We start from the raw sequence: 20,533 nt of genomic DNA, 5'->3' as shown, positions 1-20,533 counted from the left end.
AAAAAAAAAAAAAAGGAAACGAACTTTATCTGCCATTTCAAATGTTCTCCCCTGTTCTCATGAGAGAAGCCTCTCAGGCACACACATAACTAGACTAACACAAATCACACAGCTCTACGTTGCATCTCTCTCCTGTGCGGTTCACACACTCTGGCTGCCCTCTGGAGAAAGCAGCAGTCTGCGTTCTTGCGGGGCTTGAAGGTGAAAGGTCGTCTTTGATTGCACGCCAGACTTATTACAGGAAATATTGAGATATGGTTATCATCTGGTGTAGCTCTTCTTTTTGTGTCTGTGTGTGTTGTGCCATGGATGGGATGTGAGCAGTCATGTGTGTAGTTTGAAGTGACGCTCCCGCCGTTGGTGTGTCAGCCCAGACTCCCTCATTGCATCATGGCTGTCGCCTTCACACCTGTGTTTGAGGTGAGCCGTGGGTCACGAAGGCCCGTTCCCTGTGCTTCTCGCCAGTGTTTGAAGTCTGTTCCTCTTTGAGATCACACAGACCTCCCCCGAAAAAAAGTTACAAAAAAAAAAAAAAGTCAGTGTTTTAATGCGTCTTTGATGCAGACGTGAAAAGCAAGGGCCCTTTGTTTTGTGCCTGCCGTTTTGATCTTGCCCAGATAAATCAGCAGCGGTGTAGACGCTTGTTTACGCCGCGCCGCCCAACCGACTGGGAGCCATCAATCTTGAAACGGATGAATAATGAAAATTGTCTAAACACGACAATTTGAAAGAGGATACATACTTGCAGCAGCCATGAATCTTTTAAAAGGGGAGACTTCCTCTCGTCTGACACCAAGGAAGTGGCCTGTGATTTTGTGTGCGTCTGGAATTCCCAGCGGAGTCAGTAGTGATGCTTCTGTCTCACCAGATGCACACGACGATGATAGGTGTGAGGATGCGGAACAGCACACACACGGTGACATGTTTGCATCATTCATGCATGCGGAGCCCTAGAGGACCGATGTTTTTTCCTTGACTGTCATTCGCTCTGTAGTCGCAGTCATGTCGTGGTTTTCTGAAGTCATGCTCATTTGATGGTGAACAGCGGGGCGGAAAGACTGAGATGCAGCAGGCTTCGTGCTTGAAACGGCTTGATATAGAACCGAATAGCCAGCCTATTCCTCTTTCAGGTTTTTCAGAAAAACATGCTCCCTCAACTCCCTTTCCTACCTCGCTCACACACACACTCACTCACACACACAGAGCCCCAGAAAACCCTCCTTTCTTTTGCAGCGGTGGGTAGAAAACAAGATTGTTCCTAATTGACTCCACATGTGGGAGAGTGTTCTGCGGGTCGATGCTCACACCGCGGTCCCCCCCATTCTACCCTCATCCTTCCCTCTACCCCATCTCTCTCTCCCCCTGCTCCCTCCATCAGCTAATATTGCAGCAGTAATACGTTTGCTCCCTCTCTCTCATTCCTTACTCCTGGTTTGTGGTCGGGGGGAGGCCTCCCGTTAGCGGGGTTCCGTGACGGCCATTTTCCTCAGGCTTAGGGGGGACCCCAGTAACGGGGGAGGAGATAACGTCTGCATGTGTGAAATGTGCACTGTGTGTGGGAAAGTGTGTATGTGTGTGTGAGGGGCTCACACAGGAGAGGTGACTAAGGGCATGATGGAGTCATGCCAGAGCGGGGAGGTCCAGAGACGGGGCAAAGCGATCAGGGGGAGGGGGAAGAGGCCGTGTGTGTACGGTGCTGGTGGTGGGGCGACAAAAACAGCAGTAGAAAATGAAAAACTGCTTTTAGTTCTGGCTGCACGTCCATTAAACTGGTGTATATAAAGTCAGACTGCTTTCATGCACCGCTAGGAAGTACTAGCTGAGTGTAAAAGAGCTAACTCTAGTCGCTACGCTCGGGGTAACACTTGTTTCACATTTTCGCAGTCGGCTCACACTGTTCCATCTATTTGATGCTGCAAAGGGCTGATGTTGGAAAACTCTGCAATGCACTTCTTGACCTCTGTTGTAGACATTACTTCATGTACAGTAGGTGTAATTAGATTTCACATGTGGTTCAGTATATCTTTGTGTAATAACATTTTCCTCTGGTTTTCTAAGAAAGTGCGGGCAGGTCACGTCACCTTTATTATCGGGAAAACCTGCAGTATTTTTTGCAGCAAATGGTCTTTCAAAGTTGGATTGAATGTGCTCGGTAGAAAAGAAGGCCCTTTTGCAGCCGATCAAGTTCATAATGCATGTCAGACCCTGTGGTTTACCCTCATTAAATTCTCTTGGCCCATCTCACAGCTAAAGCGCACTGTGCCACCATTTCCAGTTAAACCTTGCCTTCATTTGAAACCTTTGTAAATCCAACTCGGTGCTTTTAATAAAAGAGAAAGCACTCCAGTCCTGAAATTATAGTCAGTTTTGAATGTTTTCAGTCATCATTCGGCAACATTATTGTCAGTCAAACATTTACGATAAAGTACTCTCTGCCTGGCATGTAAATGAAAAGGCTGTGGTGAGTTTTGGTCAGGGGAGGAGTTATTTTCTCTCTTTGGAGTGGCAGCTAGTTTGCAAGCGAGCTTTGCTGGCTGGTGCCAGCCGCAGCACTTCAGTGGGCTGAGTGCTCAGAGTGCATGTTGAAAGCTCCCGGAGGGTGACGCTGTGAATATATGAATGGGATGCCTGACCAGTCTCAGCATTTCTGAATGATCGAGTTTAGTGCCACATTGTTCTGTAAATGTCAAATCCATGCTATAAAAGTAATGATTTCCACCCAGCAGATTGTCTACAGCTGCTCAGATTGTTTGACAACATGCTGTATTTTAACAGTTCTTACAGGATTCTGAAAAATAACTTTTATTTTATTTAATTTCTCTTGCAGTCTTGTGGTTTAACCTCAATAGTTTTAAAGGGAACAGTTTGGAAAACATTTAGCAAATTACATTTGGAACATTTTCCTAACTTTATTTTGTAATTGACCAGTTTTTAGCTTCTAAGTAAAGGTTCTCCATCATTTCCCCGAAAGCCTGTTATGTATCCGTGTAAAGAAAGGCATCTCAGACATTTTCCTGGAGTTGTTTTCAGAGGTCAGAAGGGAGGAGAGGGAGTTTGTTTTCTTTATGTGTTGGGCACCGCATGGCACCTCCAGGCACCTGTGAGATGCTTGCAACCATTTAGCATAAAAATCCTCTGTTGTTTGACACTTTGTGTACACCTAATAAAATCACACAGAGATTAGACGTCCATGTGTATCAAGAGTTATCTGGCCTTGCTCGGGAGTCCGTACGCATTGTTGTAAGTCTGTCCTTTTGTGGGGTGTGGTTGCACAAATCCCACACAAGCTCCATTCAGCAGACAAAAGCTCACTTCATACAGTCAGAGGAGCGTCTGCGTCAGGGCGAATGAGTAAAAGTAGATGATGAGTGAAAACTTTGCAGTAGGAGGGAGAGCAGGCAGACAGATGGTCAAAGGTGTTGTCACGATGCCGGCCGCTATTTGTCATGAAGTGAGCCGCTAGTTTTGTTATCACATTAACCAGTGCTGATAGTAGTCACTAAAGCCGGCCAGTACCAATATTAGAGAGTTAAAAACATCCAATATTGATATATCGGCCCTTATTCTTGTATACACAGAATACACATGAATACGACGATGCCTTTTATGTTATCGGTCACGATCTAGGACAGAACAGCCTCATCTGCACGTATCTTAGATTTTTTTGTCTTTTTTTTTGTTTTATGCAATTATAATTTCCATAACATTAAAATTTTATGTTAAGTGTGTTTTGCATTAATATTGTCTAGAAGTCTCATTCATGTATTTTATGCGTTCAAAGGTTGTATTTGCTTGCTCACTGTGAACAAATTTGAGCCCTGAAATTAATGTTTTCTCTCTGGAACATTTGTCCGGTCTTTTTGCTTCAGCAGTTCTTCTAGTCATGTTGGGACGTTTGCATGTATTAAAAGCTGTGATCTTTCTCACACGCCACAAGTAGCTGCTCATGATTGTTCGTCTGCTGGCCAGGTTTTTTTCATAAAAAGCCGTAAATAAGGTTGTCATGGTTTCTCTCCGGGGTCTCGGACGCTGACAGCGTTGAAGCAAACCAGTTGCGCCAGTCACATTGCTCGTTGCCCCGAAGCAATGTCCCGACCCGACGACCACAGAACAAAACAAGATATGGGGTTGGACCAACAGTTGTAGAATAAGTGGCAGCTTCATTCAAATTGCTCATTTCCCGTGTTTCTTTCTGTCGCTTTCTCCACCCCCGCTCGATCCACGGGGAAGGCCTCACTCACAGTTTAAAGAGGAGAGAGGGAGAGACAAACAAACAAACAGAGGGAGAGACTGAGTGGCAAACATGGAGGAGTTGTGACACAGCTGAAAAGGGGAGAGAGAGAGAGAGAGAGAGAGAGAGAGAAAGAAACAGCTGTATTGAGAGTGATTATGAGAGGGAAGCTGTGGCCAAGTCTGGCTCTCCCCTCTCTGTTTGACTGACACTAGATGGCAACGTTTTGCTGCACAGCTTCTCTCCCGGCCTCCCATCCTCCGATCTGTTATTGACTCCTTGTTGCTTAACAATAGACCCTCTAGGGTTCAGTGTATTTATGTGACTGTGTGTATCTGGCTGGTCTGAGAGAGGGTGGTGGTGGTGATGGTGGTGGAGGAGGAGGAGGAGGAGAAGGAGGAGAGGGGTACAGGATGGGGGGCTGCGAACCCCCCATGATCCCCCCCCTCCACCCGCTCTCCCTCCCTCCACCTCCCCTCCTCCAATTCCTGTTCTCCACTCTGAGCCCCGGCTCTCTGGAGCTGGAGGTGCTGAATCAGGCGGTCGCACAGAGGGGGAAATCTTGCTTATCTGTGTGGAATTTTATTATTTTCAACTATTTGGATCATGATGGCTCCCACTCTCCTTCCCTCCCTCTTCCTCCTTTCCACCTTGTCACGCAAACACAGGCTTTCCTCGCACAGCCTCGTCTGTCTGTGTGCTGCTCTGCTTCCTTCCCTTCCCTGTGCTGCCTCACCCTTGCTTATCACGCCAATTAACATTTTTAACTTCTGCCACTTTTCTCCCTGTGTGCTCTCTTCTCCTCTGTCTGTCTCACTTTTCTCCTCCACATAGAGCTGGATGACACATCAGAATCATAATCGCCGTTCAGTTCATACCGCTAGTGTTTCTCTGCTGTATGCAAGGCTGCTTTCCAGTAGCCCAGAGTACAGGAAACACTGTATTTCTCAATGTAATTCCAAGCAAGCACACCAGTGAAGATAAGGGGAGTAGACAATGCAGCCATCTGTGAAATTTGAAACTCTACTTTTCACAGCAAAAAGGGCATCCCCTTATTGTGTTTTACTACTATATATCAGAGCATCCTACCAGAAGCTTTAAAGGATAAGGCCACCCAAAATAAACAGTCATTATCTTCTCACCCTCGTTCCGATGGAAAATCGAGTGACATTTCCTCGTCCACACGACATTTCTGGAGCTTCACAGCAGAACGGCGTTGCAGTATTCTCCTGAACAACTGAAGTAGAAGGTGACTTGTTTTAAAATCTAACAATGACGCCATAGAAAAACACATAAAAATAGCTCCATACAGTCTGTCCAGCCTGATCCAAGTCTCTGAAAAAATGCTGAAATCTGAAATTGAGTCCATCTACCTCAGTCATTTTGGAGAATGCTGCAACGCTGTGTTGCTGTGAAGTTCCAGAAGTTTTTTATGGACTACAAAACTCCCAAACTTATCCTTTAAGAAATAAGAAAATGATCAATTAGTTCATTTCTTTTGTCTTTTCTTTACCCATTTTCTTTGCATATTAATATATATTTTTTTAAGAAATCACAGCTATTGTCTAACAAAGCAAACAAAGCTGACTTTCGACAAACATCTTTCAGTACTTGTACTCGTATCTGTTTTTAGATTTACTGTCTTACAGGAAGACAAACGATGATGACAGTCAAAATATGATAAAGTTCTCCAGGCCAGATGTAACAGAAAGCCTTATTTAGTCCATAATAACCATGACATCATCATGTTTACTGAGCTCCTACAGGCACGTGACATTACAGATGCAACATTTTTATCAAATGATTTACTAGATTTAGGAAGAGAAAACTGTAGCATCAGTTCAAAGGGAAAAGCTCATGATTCTCCTTTCATCCAGAGTCATGCAGCCCCTCTTCCACTTCTTAAATGTGTCTGTCAGCATTCTAGGCGAATAAATCGTCGGAAGGAAAGAAAGTCCTGATACACTAATTAGTGTGTGTACGTATAAACTGTATGTGTGTGCACACACGTGTGAGTATGCTGGTGGTGAGCCTAATAAAAGCAGAAGCTTTTCCTGGCAATCAAGCTTCGCTGAAAGGCCCCCACCATCTTTCTATGTGTCTCCTGATTTGGAAAATTCACTCTGAAGTAAAATCCTGTGTGTGTGTGTGTGTGTGTGTGTGGCTGTGTGCGAGTGTATGTGTGTACGTGTAGGTTTCATAAGAGCTCAGTGGAGAGAGAACATGAATTATAGAGAACCGAGCAGGGTCTTAACCATCCGGTTTGGATTCTCACACGCGAACCTTTTTTTGAATGGCTTCTGTCGAAGCTCTCTGTTTCTTTTCTCACACATTTCGCTCTTAACGTCCAGTTCAGTTCCGGTGATACGACCTTTAATGACGTGACTGTGCTGCTGATGTGTGGCCATGGCAGATGTTTACTGTTGAATTTTTTTTTTTATCAAGAGAAGCAGAAGAGAGACAAGTGGGACAGATGTCTCAGAAGCACAACGGGACAGAGAGTAACTGTCATGTACACAGTTCATTTGTTTGAATACATATTTAGATTTGTAGATCTCTTTCTTTCTTTCTTTCTCTCTGGATCTCTCTCTCCATCTTTCCTTTTGTCGTTTGCGATTGATTCCTACTTTATCTCTCTGTGCATTTCCTCCCACATTTCCTCTAAGTTCCCCTCATTTAGATAGCCATGGCAACACACACGTGTACGAGTGCGCATGCTCGTAACCTTTCTTGATTACCCCTGACCTCCTGACCTGTAATGACACAGCTGCCACTTTGATCAGCCAATCAGCATATGGCGCCACCCAGGTTCTCAGCGGGGCTGCCACTGGCCTGATAAAGCCCTCTGATAGGCCCCTGCTGATGCATTTCCTGTTTTGGTATGCTTCCTCGTTTTTTATTTTCTCCAACAGCTGGTCCCCGCATTCCTCAGAGTTGGGAAGGGGGCAGGGGCATTGCCTGGATGTTTATGTTGCATGTGCATGTAGGGGTGAGCTTGTGTGTGTGTGTGTGTGTGTGTGTGTGTGTGTGTGTTTTTGAGGAAGGGTCTAACACTCACTGTGTGTGTGTGTTTGGTAGCCTAGATTGTTGGGTCTGGCCAAGAGGGGGCGGGGTAGATAGAAGGGATGCTTAAGATTGGGGGGGAGGGTACGTGAGGGTTGTTTACATGCGTTGGGGAGAGAAATGGGGTACATCGTGGGGGTTGTGGGGGGGGTGAATGACATAGATGAAGGGGATAATGACAGTGAACAGCTGTGTGTGTGTGTGTGTGTGTGTGTGTGTGTGTGTGTGTATATGTGATATGGGGGTGGATAGCTGAGACAGCCAAGGTTTAGGTGTGATTTGGCTTTAGGGCCCAGGGGTTGGATGGGCGACGAAAAGCCATATGACTCACCGTTTGTTACCCATTATTGCTAATATGGACAGATATGATTGTGTTATTCTTGGCTGTTGCCGTCAGTGTTATTGTTGTTGTTGTCGTTGACCAGTTCGTGACCAGATGGATGTAAACGTCTTTGTGGGTGGCTGAGTGTGTACTTAGATGGTGATGATCTTTTCCTGAGAGCTCTGTTACCAGGGTTCAATGTCTCCAGTAGCAGGCTGAGAGCGGACATGCCCAGACATGAAAACTACCACGCACACACACACGTGCACACTTTCTCCCTCACACCCCCTGTTTGTCTCTGGGCAGAAGTATTTGCGTATGTATCACTGGAGGCCCTGCACTGGTGTGTCAGAGGGTCTCTTAAAGTACTCTCAGTTGACACCGAGCAGCCCCCCTGCCCCCCGAAACACCTGCCTGATTCCTGCTCTTTGTGCCACTCAGCATGTGCACACGTAGGCCAGGGATACCACACAATATGAGTCTACACCCATCTTTTTTTTATCACTGTGTGACCACATTAAGAATTGCTTTATTCTTCATATCTTTCATTAAAATGTGCATATGAATTATCATCTTCCATTCCAGGTATTAAAGCGTGCACTGACGCTGCAGGCCAACTTTCTCTGACTGCCAACAACAAATCTGAAATAGTCTCGGTACTCAGATAAGGTTCTGGGTAATACCAAATACCAGTGCGCTGCAAAAACACAACACACTACAGCAGCCCTGGGTTCGAATCTGACCTGTGGCCCTTTGCAGCGTGTAATCCCCTCCCTCATCCTGGTACTCTTCAGATGTAACGTCTGAATAAAGCCATGAAAAGGCTGATTGATACAAAGAAAAATAATGACAATTGGATGATGATGAAGTTGTAGTGATTAGGATATTCCTACGTGGACAAACTAATAAATGATCTTGGAGCAGAATGGCCTGCCCTGGTTGACACCGTGTTCAGAATCTGATGACATGGCAGTCCAGAAAAGTATAAAAATAGCTGCGTTTCTGCGGTGAGTAGGTGATTGCTTTGCCAGCATTTGAAGACGGAGTAAACAAGTAGTTTTATGCGGAAAGCAGTTTGGATTTCCGTGTGCAGGTATACATCCGTGTTCACCAAACATTGTCTGTAAACATGGTCCAAAAACACGGTTCGTCTCCGTCATGGGAACCATCGTTTTGTAACAACCATTAATATGAATGACATGGAGATGCACACAAATATACGCTGCTGCAAGCCAAAGCTGACCAAGTTATTCGGCTGTTGCCGGGCTGTGGAGGAGATGTCATTGTAATTGGAGGGAGGGCCAGGGTCATGACCCCGAACCAACCCGCAGCAGGATGCTATTGGTTAGCGGTCTACTCTCACTGCCACTAAATCTGTCTTTGCAGAGGGAGAAGTTTTCACTCTGCCTTTTCCTCTCAGCTGTTTTTGTCTACGTGCCCTTGAGGCTCTCATGTCCTCTCAACAGTTTGACATCTTCACCTGACTCTGTTTTTACCTCGGTGAACAAAGACCAAATGTAATGGAGATTAGTTTGATTTCCATCTCCTCAAAAGTACCTTTCTACTGAATCATTCTCACCTCACCGTGTTTCCTGAGAAAACAGCAGTTCAGTTTTGTTCATGTTTAGATATTGACTTTCGTTACTCCTTCCCCCTCCCTTCTCCTCACTCTATCTCCACGTCTGTCTCTCGCTTCTCTGTTCCTGGAATGGTTTGTACCAGGAGGTCTGGACAGAGGGGCAGAGTATTATGTGTGTGTTTGTGCGTGTGCATGTGTGCATGTGTTTGTGTGTCAATAAGATAAAGTGAGAGTGAATGTGTGGCCCACCCAGGGGCCTGGCAGCAAGAGCTGTTTACAATCTTCAGGCTACATCTCTTCTCCCCTTCTGCCCTCTTCCATCGTCCTTCCTGCCTCTCCCAGTTTTCTTTTACTGTTTCTTTCTGTGATTGCAGATGAGGGAAGAAAAACACGTAGACATAATACAATACCAGGCTGTGAAACTGAAGAGCAGAGGTCAACAGTATGGGCACAGGATTCTCTGTGGGGTAGAGATGGACGGGTGGATGGATGGAGAAGATCAACAGTTGGAGTGTGTTCACACCGAGCATGTTTGGACGGATAGCCACTGTAAGTCCGTGGCTTTTTTTAGGGCACTTAAATACTACTAAATACTTTAGTGCAAACCAAAGTTTCGTCTTTTTCAGCATTTCAGAGGGGGAGTCGATACTCTGGGTTTATTAATATACATGAAAATAAACTCAAACCATGGATGTATTGCATAACGCTGCACCATTGTAATATAATACGAACACTACTTTACATGTATGAGAACAAGGCCGATTGATATGGTTAAAGTCATCATCGCAGTGTTTTCCCATATGTAAATACGCTTGAACTCTGGAAGTCGTTTGTTAGATTTAAGATACATCTTGATGAAATCCTTAATTTGAGCAACACAAATGTGTTAATAACAATAATACAAGCGGATAATCACAGCAGTATAATTTCAGAGGAAGTCAATAGCTATGAAGAATTATTCTCCAGTTCAAAGTGTGGACGATATGACCTAAGATGTATTGTTGCCGTGACAGTTTTACAAAAATAAAAGTGATACTAGTCAGTCAGATTTGACTCACAGCTGGCCGTTTCTTATACGTCTTCAGACTGGATCCAGAAGACTTCACTTTTTGAATATCTTTAACTTCAGTGTCTTTCTCATTGCCAATTGGACGATGTTCAAGAGTGGCTTAAACATAGACGGATGGATACGCACAGTATGCACCTTTAACTTCAACATGCATCACAGCATTGTGCCAGAAAAGTGGGGAAAAGTATTGTGTCCAGCAGTGTCAGGTTTCCATCGTGCTGACCGGAGCTGAAGCCGATTGAAACCCCTGACGACTGCAGAGTTCTCCGTTTTTTGTTTAAGTCAGGGAAGAATATAATTCAAGGCAAACCTGATGGGTCCATTTCCCAGCCGACGGGGGTCCAATTTGTAAAAACTGAGAATGTAATCTGAACTAGCTCCAGGAAACGGCCCCAAAAACATTCTCATAAACATGTTGTCCTTTGTTTGGTCATTTTTTTTTTCATATGATTTTTATGAGTACAGTGAGACGGATGTTGACATCGGATAGTCAGCAGTAACTTATGCTCTGGAAGTGTAGCATAACAAAATGAACCAAGGGCAAACCACAGCCTATAAAGATCACTGCAGTCAGCTTTGTGCTTCTTATCTGTTATGTAGACCAGAGATGCTAAATTATGTCAAAAAGTGCAGGCATGTCCTCAGTACTTCCTCAGTAAACCTAAAGGAACTGGAATCAGATTTGTTTTTTTACTCTCATGCTCTTTGGCTGCCAAAATCTGTAATCTTACAGGATAACAGGTTGCCAAAACCCTGTCCAATAAACAAGCTACTTGTGAGTCCATCTGACTTTCGTTTACAAGCCCCGGATCACTTGCAATTGGCCAGTGTGAACTTAAATGAACTGAGAAGAAAAAATGCAAAACAAAGTTTGGTTTGGTGTTTGAGACCAAAGGGAAAAAAAAAAAGGTGTGATCACATCCACAGTGAGGCTACTGACCCCCGTTTTGGAAAGTGTAGTAAATGCTCTTCCCTCTGAGCTGAGTTGCTGTTGAGCAAGGCACGTATAACCTCCCTCAGCTGGTTTTCAAGTGAAGCTGGTTCTGACCGACAGCAAGACATGGCGGCTCTCACGACTTCAGGTGTTGATGTGTGTGTCTGCACGTGTTGTTGAAAACGAGCATTGTGCCTGCTCGTTCACTGTTTCCCCTAATAAACAGGGTTTACACACACACACACACGTACACACACGCAAACACACACACTCACACACACATTTATCCCATATACTCAACAGGGGGTTGCCCTCAGCTCTAATTCTGGTAACCTCATCACTGTGGTCTCTCCTTCTGTAGTCTGCCAGGCTCTCCTACCGTGCGGTCAAAATAGATTCTACCACAATGTGAACACCTCTCTGTCTCTCTCTCCCACACACACACACACACACACACACACACACACACACACACACACACACACACACCCCACCAGAACTCAAGATGTCTCTGAGCTTTGCCACAGTTTACCCCACCACAGTGCCACCGCAGCCGCATGAGCCACAGCCTCTTGAGATTTCCCATCGCGTCGTCAACACCTCTCCGTTTCAGCGTGCGGCTCAGATCTGACCGTACTCGAACGGCAACCGCCAACATCTGGTTGATTTTTTTTTGGGGGGGGGGGGGGGACTGCTTTGTGAATGGCTCTATCATCCAAGGCCTTCTGGATTGTTCCTCATCAAATAATAATAAAAAAAAGGGAATATGTAGTTTGTCCAACGGTCTCTGAGGGCCAGTGTGAATGGTTCAGTTTCACATTTTAAGACCACTTAAAGCCTTTTCAGTCTCCGTGACCACATTGAGAAGCTCCTCTGTTCTTTAATTCGGTTAAGTGTGGTCATCCAAGAAGTCAGTGTACTTGGCCCCCACCCCCTCAGTCACATCTTATTTAGCGCCACAGTAACTCTAGGTGCTCAAGGTTTTAGGAGAACACAAACTAAAGGCTGATCTCGGGTAGTAAAAGCGTGGTTACAATGCCTTTTTCTGATGGATTCAATTCTTAAGTTGTCCAGATTATCTGAATGGAAGTCGCCGTTTGACCCCGAGAGTAGTTTTACAGCTGTTAAACAGTCTTCAAAGTAATAAAATGTTGCTCCAAACTTCTTTCATTCCAGAGGACATAAAACCTGATACCATTAAGGCTATTCTGCGGATCGAGGATATTGGAAAATGAAATCAAACCTACTACAATGGGGTTGAGTAATCATCTTTGAAAGCCTCCTTTTGTGTTTTATTTCTGGATTTGTAACATAGTTCTTACTCTGCGCTTACTGTGCAGCCCATTCAGTGGCATTTAAACGCTGATGTGTATCTCATCTGTCACATTGCTGGTCCTGCAGCTGGTCCTGGTCCAGTTCCAGTCCGGTCGTGTCCCGTATGTTTTAACTCTCAGGGCAGCAGGTTGAATCAGCCTTTTGTGTCCTCGGTTGCCGACTGTGCCATAATGTTCTATTCAAGCGCCGAGCACCTTCCTGTTTTCATCAAAGACATTTTGACACATCAAGCCAGAACAACTATGGCTTTTATATTTCATACTTAAATCTCAAGCTTATGAATAATAAACGAGTCGACCCCTTCACATTTCTCCCTGTATTGATTTCACGTGCATTCCAGGCTCACTGGACACACATTTGTCCGTTCTTTCAACATATTCCTATTTTTTTTCCTGCTCTTAAGGGGAAATTATTACACAGACAAACACACACCAGGACTTTTCTCTGCCCCCCCCCCCCTCCCCTTGCGGCTGTTTTTGAGTTATGACTGCATGCTCAGTTTGTCACAGATCAGAAGCAAAGGTCAATCAGATAGAATACAGTTGTCCTTTGTGTCTCTCTTTCCATCCCCTGCCTGGTCTTCTCTCTTTTCACTCTCGTCTTTCCTTCCATCCCTCTGGGGCTGCAAATGGGATTACTAAGGTTTGTGTATGACTTTGTCACAGAGGCACATTTGTGTCCTGGAGGCTTTCAGCAACTTTTATGAATGTAACCGCTGTGAAAACAATATGAGGACACTGAATGTTGTCCCTACTCCCTAGTTAAACAGTTAAAACACAGTGGAACCTGAATTTGAGTTGTGAATCTTCGCTGTGCATATTGTTTTCACATGGCAGCTTTAAGATGAGGCATTTATGGGCTTACCTCTCACAGAGTTGGACGGCGAAGTTGACAGCGCCTCCTCAGATCTTGGCTGACTAGCTGGGCTCGCTGTAACGGTTATTATTTATGGTTGCGGACGTTAGCTTCAGGTGAAAATGGCTAACGTGATTAGTAATTCTATCGGGTCTCGTCCAGTTCGTGCTTCCCAGCAAGGTCATAAAAGCCAACATGTGCCCAGAGATGTACGATTTTTAAAAATTACAAGGTGAGGTTTTATTTATCACATGCAGATGATCTCTGTCTCCCTCCAACATACCTCTGACATTAACTTTATTGTCCAGCCGAGGTCAAACAATCAACATTAAACGTGCGCTGTGGACTCTCGATCATGCTCTGTCTCTGCATCGATGCAGAATCTTCAATATCCACGTTGTGATGCATCTAATAATCGAGAAATTTCCACACCTCTAATAAATGCACATGTTTTGGAACTGAACAAGACAGTGAATTAGATCTTAATTAGGAAACATACACATGCACACAGATGGGGAAAGTGAGACGGGTTGGTCGTGAGTCAATGACAACCCCAGTGTTTCTCCTTCTTTTCCCATTGAGAGGGAAACTGTGGGTGTAATGGGTTGTTCATGTGCGTAAGAAGAGTATGTTTACATCGCTAGCACAGGAGGCCTCGTTCCAGTATTCCTGGATGGCAGCTTGATTCAATTGGGAGCGTGGTGAAGATGATGGCAAGGCGAGGGAAAATATTCACGCATTCAATCTGTCGTCTAGGAAGCGTTGTAGGCACATAATGCCTGACTGTCTCTCTCCACTTTAGTCCCTTTTGGCCAGGCAGCGGTCTTCTCCATAAATCACTCTGTACGCACTCATACACACACGTGCACACACACGCACACACAAATACACAAGCAGACAGACAACAGAAAAGTTCGTTTTGGCTCGGAGCAAATAGAAGCCGTGGGGACGTGGGCTCGGCCTCTGCTGTGTTGCGATGTATATATTTCAGACAAAACTATGAATGCTCGCTGCCAGCACTTTCTCTCACTGCGGAAATGTGTCCAGCAGACGCTTGACACACGCGTTCACACACACACACACACACACACACGCACAGGGTGCGGCCTCCTGCCAACAATAAGACGTGTTTAACGAGTCTCAGAGCTTTGTTGATTTCAATCTCAGGGCTTTGTTGTTTTTGTGAATCGCACTCTCTGAGGTCGGTATTAATCTTCGCCATGTGTATATACAAGGTGTCCAGCGCTGCGCCGTCTAACAGGGAATTGTCATGCGACAACGTTTAGTTCAAGTCGGATGAAGTCTTGTTTGGCTCACTGCTTCGTTGTTCATCCCGTTGCCGGGTCTGATGTTTACAGCGCTGTGGTAGACCCTTTCCTCCGTCACCCCTGCTTTCCTCTTCCTCCTAACCCAGTCACTTCCTCACATCATCTACCCCCATGCCTGCTTCTCCTCCTCCTCCACCTCTTACTCCTGCATCAAACTTGCCTCGGCCTGGTCCAGCGTTTGTGTCCTGGATGCTGCGTTCCTCGACGGCAGCGTGTGCGAATGCAGAGAGACACCATTAGTCTTGGCATGGCCACCGGTTTCCAGGTTCCTCCCTAGTGTTTGGCAGCTCTCTGCTCCTGCCTGGGTCTGGCACTCTTGTCTCTCCTCCTGCATCACTACGCTCACTAGAAAACCTTGTTTAGTTTGCAATACAGGCGTTGCCACAAGACAAGAACACAAGAACAGGGTTGCTTTTCTGGTGATTGAAGGTTGTGCATGTTTTGCTGTAGCTGCTCCTCAAAGCTGGTATCAGAGAGTTTAGACTCAAATGGCCAGGTTTTAGAGAGTAACATGAATTCAAGTCTGTGTAAAGTATCATACCATAATAGTAGTTTCCATAATAGTTGTGTTTTGCTTGTTGCTAGGTGCCTGGTCCTGTCAGCACTGTCAGATTGGACATGTCAGACTTGACGGCAGTATACATACACAAACACGTCAGTGCGATTACTTCAACGAATCTTTGTAGGGTAAAATGTATCTCGCCAGCGGGGTGTCTTGATTTTCATTTTAGCTTTATGATTAGATGCTAAATTAGAAATACTGGTGGAAGATTGATGACATTCTCTTCAATAAATAGAAAGAAAGAGGCTGATTCCAGCTCTTGAAATGTGACGATTGTCTGCTTTCATGTGCGTCATTTGCAGATTAATTGATAATACAATAATCAGTAGTGATAGTGCAAATCAAAAGTATATTACAAGCTGAACCTTTCAGATGCTATTAACAGTCGGCCCATGCAACACATTTAGGATTCATGGGGACATAAAACTGCACAGTTAAAAACCAATCTGCTGCTATAAAACTCTGTTTGCTTTTTAAACACTGTTAAACAGAAATTGTGAAATAATGTTGACGTGTCATAACTTACGCGCGCGATAAAGCTCTTACCAGCCAGCCACTGTTTTTACAAGCTGAAGTAAATAACTCATTTATATTGTCTTTAATTTTGTCACGTATGGATGTTCTCACGTTCCTACCTGGTTCTTAACTTAACCAGCAAAAAGACCAAACACCACATACATGCACCTGAGCGCCCACATTTTGCAGCGCCGAGTCTCAACATCCAGTACCGACACCCGACACTCCTGCTGTGTGTTATCTCGGCCAGCTCCATTCTGCATCTTTGGCTGAGCGAGGTTCATGTTGTCTCCCCCCTTTGGGAATTAAACCATGCTATGTGGTAATTATATGCATGTTTCTCTTGGTATTTTGGGGGTTGGAGGCAGACAAAGTAACGTTCACATCAGAGCCAGACCATTCCTTAACGCCTACACACTGACCCCAAACAAAATATTTCACATATTTAAACAGAATAGTTGATGGACAATTGTTATGGAGGCAATTCAGTTTATAGTGTCTGGCCTCTGTATGAAATAGGTTATGAGTTACATAATGGTTTGAGTCTTTGTTATTATGAAGCGGAAGCTGTTTTTTTTTTTTTCTTTTCTTTTTTTTAAAATGAAAAACATCATCGATCATTTATCACTTCTTCATCTTGTGTCAGGATCAGCAGTTTGTCCAAAATCAAAACACTTGTTGGTGCAGTTTCATCTTCAGTTCTGATCTTTTGTGTGAAGTTGAGTCGTTTAAGGACAGCAGTGATCCAGTTGAGACTGATAACAGTGCATTCTTGTTGCCAGGTGTCCACGGGCGAGGCTGAGAGGGATCGGCTATGGATATGTGTGCATGCCTGCACCCACTGACCTGTTATTTTTTTGTGCGTGGGCGTGCAAGCATGCATGTGTGTGTGTGTGTGTGTGTGTGTGTGTGTGTGTGTGTGTGTGTGTGTGTGCTGTACTGTACTCTACGGTGGGCCTGACACAGACTACTGTTGGGCCAGTGATGTGTGATGCATTAGCCATGGCCAGAGATGGGTTGGTATGGAATAAATAATGGATACCATCCTTTCCCTCTGAATAAATCAAGACCAGAGAAATGGAGAGAGATGAGAGATTAAATGTGGGAGCGAGTTGGAGAAATTGAATGCCAGAGAGAAAGAGGGCGTTTGTGTAACTGGAAGAGGAGTAAAGAGGCAGAAAGGGTGTCCTGAATTCCAAATCACTATCTCACTTCTGGTCTCTCTGCAAGGAAAAAAGAATAATGTTGTTGCTGAAGCAAAAAATAAATTACTTTCTGAAAATGATTTTCTAGTGGAAAAGTTACTAAGAATTTCTGTTATTCTTGAGCAGGAACAATTGGCTTATTTTTTTTTGCTAATCTTTGTCTTTTTTTTTCCATCGCACCCCCAGGCACAGGGCCAGACATTCACCTTCCCAGACATCTTCCCGGAAAAGGATCGGACAGCGGCGGAGGGCTCCGTGGAAGAGATGCAGGAGAAGTTCATGGAGGACGAGAAGCAGAAGCAGAAACCTGACCCCAGGAGAGGAGGGGTCACGGAGTGGTTCGGACTGTGAGACAGCCCACTGACCGGGAACTCTGTGCTCGTTATGTGTGTGCGTGGGTGTTTCATTGGGAACATGTATTGATTTACGACGCGACTGTTGTGATGTCACTTCTATTTCTGTGTAGTAAAGAAGAATGAGCATGTGTGTGAGAGAGACTGGAGACATGTGTTTGGTGTGTGTGTGAGAGAGAGAGAGAGAGAGAGTGTGTTTGCGAGGCTTGAGTCCAGTAACTGGAGCCAGAACAGAATCACAGGAGGAGGAGGAGAGTGGCCCGACTCCATCTTTCATGAAACCAGCCCACCGCACAGAATCTCCATCACCTCGGATGACCTCCACTTCTTCCCCCTCCCACTCGTTCTATTCCACCTCCGTCTCCTGTTCCTCCTCCTCCTCCTCTTCCTCAGCACCTCCTCTTTCCTTAGGAGCTTCGTTTCCTCCTCTAATGACCGTCTCCCACACTCCTCTTCGTTTGACCACGCTGAGGAGTGGTATATTGTGGTATCCCTAGTAGCCCTGACACTCAGCCAGCTGGATCAGACCACCTGGACGACCCACATCCCCTTTTATGAGTTTGCCTCAGATTAATTGACCACTTTAGGTAAACAACAATTGAGATGTTGTTTCAGCAAAGCAACGATATGGAATTTGCTGGAGTGTTTTTATTATTTTGTGGTAGCACCTCTTGCCATAACTCTTGAGAGAGGATTTTACCCAGTGTTTGTGTTTGTGTGTGATTGCCTAGCGCGCGGGACTTGCCAGTGAATCTGTCTAATTGTAAGTGCTGCTGGAAGAAGGACTAATAAACGGTCACTTGTCCAAAAGTGCTCTGCCGACTTTTTCTTGTGTTCTCCTCGCCTCATCTCCCACGGCTGCTGCGCTCAACAGCTGGCACTTCGAGACGTTGTTCACCACACAAGCTGGCCCTCTCGCGCGCCAGCGTGGTCTGGTAGCTGTTTTGACAAAGTAATGATCTGTGTTTGAATCGGGCCACCAGAGGACTGAGCTCTCTTACGGTAATAAGGCCCATAAAGGGGAGGGACCTCTCCTGGGCTTGCTCAGACCCTCCATTATGCTGAGAGGCCAAGGTTACAGTAAGTGTCCCCCAGCCGTGACCACTAATGCTGGCTGGCTAATACAAAGGTCCAGCCCCTGACCTCACCCAGCCAACTCAGCTATCACTAAGGAGAATGTCAATATTGATCCTGTTGGCCCATTGTCTGCTGCCTGGAACCACTCGCCCCCTGCGTCGCTATAAAGCAATCTGATTTGGAACATAACAAGCATCCTGTTACACAGCCACTCCATTTCTTTTCTGTCCGACTCACTCTCACTTTTTTTTTTAAAATATATTTTCCTCTCTCCCTGCTCCTCCTGTCTCTGTTGCCCAGTCGGGTCCTCCAGAGAAACAGCTGCTAAACCAACAGAGAGGGAGAACAAATTCCTGTTCTCGCGCTCTTCTTGGCCTGAACAGACCCCACACGAAAGTTGGGAAATCAAGTTTTTGGTGTTTGCCAAGAAGACAAATCTCATCCTTGTTCTTCTCCCAGTTACTGTCACAGGGAAGCCCCAGGTATACACACTCCTACATACATACATACATGCTGCAGCCATCTCTGATATCTTTAAACTGGCACTGAGGTGATGTTGTTTAAGGCCTGCTGACAGTTGTGGATATTTACTGTTTGAGACATTTTTGGACGCCGCTACAATGCAGAGAGATGACAGATTTTTATACTGCAGAGACAGATTGAGGCACACTCATCTGTTGCCCACACGGATAAATGTCTCTTAGTCATTTTAGCTCCGTGAAAAACAAGTACACGAGAACAGATTATTAACTCATTATGAGAAAAACAACCCAAAAAAATCAGCCGTGGGCTCGAGAAAACAAATGAAGTCATCGACGGTCGCAGTCAACGAGACGGAGACGCACGAAGTAACTCGATAGTCTCTCGACAGTCCGGTCCACGAGTGATTAAAATGTTTCGGGGAGTATTGTTTTTCTCGCAATCATTCCTGTTCTACTGGAAGCAAACTGGAGACGATGTGATTTGATTTTTTTTTTTTTTTTTTGACCCATGATGATAATTTTGCTGACAAGATAATTTGGGGATATTTTTCTAATGAATAAAAATGTAACATGAGCTAAATAAGGATAGATTTTTTTTTTTTTTTTTTAAGCGATAACATCTGGGCAGAGACCAGGCCAGCGTTGCGTAGTGTTTTGGACGCGAGTTTTAACAGACGACTGTTTTCACTTTTCAGACGAGAACGTGGGTTCGATCTCAGAACGCTTCGTTTACGTTAAGACTGATCAGGCGACTCACTGCAGGAAACTCCTCGATTGTAAAGTCTGGTGGTCTGGTGACGTGTTGCAGCGTGATCGGTCTCGTGTCATCATCCTGACCCGACTGCAGAACATGAAGTAACACCTCCACCTGAGGAGCCTCACGCAGCTCAATGATCTATATACATCACATTTAACCTCCTTTGAACTGATTTGCTGACTCTCCAGTGCACTTGGATGTCCTTGACGTCCAGATGATGCTGAACAGGTTGATCCAGGTGATTCCTTCTATAGAGGCAGTACGTCCGCGTTGGAAAGGGACTGTAACTCTTCTTCATTTGGACTTCTTTCCGGCATTTTGACAGAGAAGTGACAGGACATTTTTGCAGGTACAATTACATGCTCGGCATCTTAATTGGTCCACAACAGGACACACGATGTCGCACAATTACTGGATTAAATAGTTAAAGGAGGCGCTGCAGTTTATCGCTGCCCCACAGTCACAAAGCAAAGTGTTTAGTGTTTTTTCTTCATTTTTCCTCACTTTCTCTTCACCTGTCTGCACTGTAAATATTTTGCACCAACAACTCCACCGCTGTAAAAGATAATTACTGCTACTCTCCTCCTCTCTTGCATGTTCTCCCCATGCTTCTCCCTTCTCTTCATACCCAATAAAAAGCTGCATGGACAATGTGTCCCACCCCCCCTCCAGTCCGAACCCTGTCCATGCAGCTGGCAGCCATTTCCATGTTTGTTAACACAGTGTTCTCCCCGCCTGTCAGATGTCAGATGATGCTGTGTGGCCGGAGTGTGAAAGGAACCGGAGAGGTATGTGAGCCCCCCGAACATCCTCTTTCAGCTGAACTCGGGATGACTGCGGGCAGATTTATAGGGATCTGTGTGTG

At 45.2% G+C, this 20,533-nt stretch overlaps 1 protein-coding gene across 1 annotated transcript in view; it reads left to right on the top strand.

Annotated features, from left to right (window-relative positions):
* Positions 1–18,165, top strand: part of mrpl23 (mitochondrial ribosomal protein L23) — a 33,633-nt gene extending 15,468 nt beyond the window's left edge. Inside the window, exon 5 of the mRNA XM_037107493.1 lies at positions 17,186–18,165. Coding sequence (XP_036963388.1) covers positions 17,186–17,350 — 165 coding nt within the window. The 3' untranslated portion in view covers positions 17,351–18,165. The remainder of the gene's footprint in view (positions 1–17,185) is intronic.
* Positions 18,166–20,533: the final 2,368 nt, after the last annotated feature.

Source organism: Acanthopagrus latus, chromosome 8 (genome assembly GCF_904848185.1).
Source record: "Acanthopagrus latus isolate v.2019 chromosome 8, fAcaLat1.1, whole genome shotgun sequence".
In the NCBI taxonomy this organism is placed as follows: domain Eukaryota; kingdom Metazoa; phylum Chordata; class Actinopteri; order Spariformes; family Sparidae; genus Acanthopagrus; species Acanthopagrus latus.
Note: the sequence above shows the minus strand (reverse complement) of the source record. Positions and strands in the feature narration are given on the sequence as shown.